General features: G+C 37.2%; 1 protein-coding gene across 1 annotated transcript; it reads right to left on the reverse strand.

Moving 5' to 3' along the window:
* Positions 1 to 664: 664 nt before the first annotated feature.
* On the reverse strand, positions 665 to 1,612 carry LOC100943616 (olfactory receptor 5B3-like). Its single transcript, XM_003801396.2, has one exon. The coding sequence runs from the start codon at positions 1,607 to 1,609 to the stop codon at positions 665 to 667; it is 945 nt and encodes a 314-aa protein (XP_003801444.1). The 5' UTR covers positions 1,610 to 1,612.
* Positions 1,613 to 2,135: the final 523 nt, after the last annotated feature.

Consider the following 2,135-nt stretch of genomic DNA (forward strand, 5'->3'; position numbering starts at 1 on the left):
TCATTTCTCCATCTTTTAGTTCCATCTAAGCATGTCCTCAGTGGACTGGATGGTGGCGTGGCCACTCACACTGTAGAGTGAAGATCTTCTTTACTCAGTTTGCAAATTAAAGTATTAGTCTTTTCTGGAAATACCCTCACAGACAAACTCAGAATAATGTTTGATGAGATATCTTGCTATCCTACCCTGGTCTAATGAACACATGAAATTAACCGTCAGGACTTACCACATGATATTTAATATAGATAAAATTTCCACAAACATGTGTATGACCTCATGGGACACTTTTATACCCTTTTGTTTATAGGAGTGTTTTTGCTCCTGTTTCCCACACATTTTCATTGACATGTGGTAAAAAGATGCATGTTGAATAAGTGAATACATGAGTATCTTTAATAAGTGTTTTCATAAGCTAGCTTCAAGATAGGTTAAGCATTTATATTTAGCATTCTGTTTCTATACATAATGAAAAGAAAAGCTTTCACCAGACAACTGACTTTTTAAAAGGTAAGAGTTCACTTTAGACATTTAACTTCGTAATTGTACCTTAAAATATGATTCAGGACATGGATAAAATATGAGAGAGATGAAACTTTAAAATGTGATTCAGGGCATGGATAAGATATGAGAGAAATGAAATGAGGTTATGGTTCATCCTACAATGCTAAACTCTCAGTCCGAGAGACAATTTTGCCTTCTCCACAACTTTCTTGAATGCCCTATTCACCTCCTTGTTCCTCAGGCTGTAGACTACAGGGTTTAGCATGGGGATGACCATAGTATAGAACACAGATGCAATTTTGTCAGTGTCCATGGAATGACTGGAGCTGGGCTGTAAGTACATGAAAATAATAGTTCCATAGAAGATGGAGACTGCAGTGAAGTGGGATGCACAGGTTGACAAAGCCTTTTGATGTCCTGCAGCTGAATGCATCTTTAGGATAGTGATAAAGATGAATAGATAGGATATCAGGATAACCAGGAGAGCAAAGAAGATATTGAAGCTCACAACATAAACCAGAACCAGTTCACTAATGTGTCTATCAGAGCAAGAGAGAATCATGACTGCTGGAATATCACAGAAAAAGTGATGGACCTCATTAGATTTACAGAAGGAGAGACTGAATGTGTCTCCAATGTGGATGGAGGCATTCAGAAAACCACAGACGTAGGAGCCTATGGCCAGATGAGCACACACCCTTGTTGTCATGGTGGTAGTATAATGTAGAGGTTTGCACACTGCTGCATAGCGGTCATAGGCCATTGATGCCAACAGGTAATTTTCCACAGTGGCAAAGGCTACAAAGAAGAACATTTGAGCAGCACATGTGTTATAGGAGGTGACCTTGTCTCCTGAAAGGAGCTCACCCATTACCGTGGGAGTGACAGCTGAAGAGTAACAAAAGTCCACCAGAGACAGGTTACCAAGGAAAAAATACATGGGAGTGTGGAGATGAGAGTCCAAGAAGATAAATACAATCAACCCCAGGTTCCCAGTCAGAGTGATGATGTAGATGAGAAGGAACAATATAAAGAGGGGAAACTGTAGTTCTGGGGCATCGGTTAGTCCTAGAAGAATAAACTGGGTCACTTCTGTCTTGTTCTCCATCAGTGTCAGGTAAGAATCGCAAGATTCCTGTAGCAGTGAGGGGAAAAAAGTGATAAAAAGATGAATTGAAATTGAAAAGTACAAGTACAATACGTACTGTTTCACTGCAGCAATAACATGTACTTCAAGATTTTCTAGATAAAGCACTAAAAATAATTTAGTGCATTAATTACATACAGAGTTATATAGTGTTGAATCTGAAGAACCATACAAGATTACTTACCAAATTTTAAATTATAAAATTTTAAAATGAGACATAGAAAATTTAATAACTTTACTTGTTGAGATAAATCTCTCTGCCAATTCACCATTCCTGAATATAGTCAGAGTTGACACTTTGTTGCTCATTTGCCAACAACTTCTCTCTAGACATTTTAGATGTCTATTTAGATGTATATTTTTTCTTCTCAACAATATTAGGAGTTTGAATAGTTGTTGCAGTCATTTAAATTATGAAGGAGTAGAGCTTGAGTAATTTATTCACATTTAAAAAGTATTAAATGGACAGTCATTCTTTGGACCCATA

The sequence above is a fragment of the Otolemur garnettii genome, unplaced genomic scaffold (assembly GCF_000181295.1).
Source record: "Otolemur garnettii isolate 467f Iridium unplaced genomic scaffold, OtoGar3 scaffold00209, whole genome shotgun sequence".
In the NCBI taxonomy this organism is placed as follows: Eukaryota; Metazoa; Chordata; class Mammalia; order Primates; family Galagidae; genus Otolemur; species Otolemur garnettii.

Excerpts from the sequence above, each read along its gene's own strand:
- LOC100943616 (XM_003801396.2), bottom strand. The coding sequence starts at position 1,609 with ATGGAGAACAAGACAGAAGTGACCCAGTTTATTCTTCTAGGACTAACC.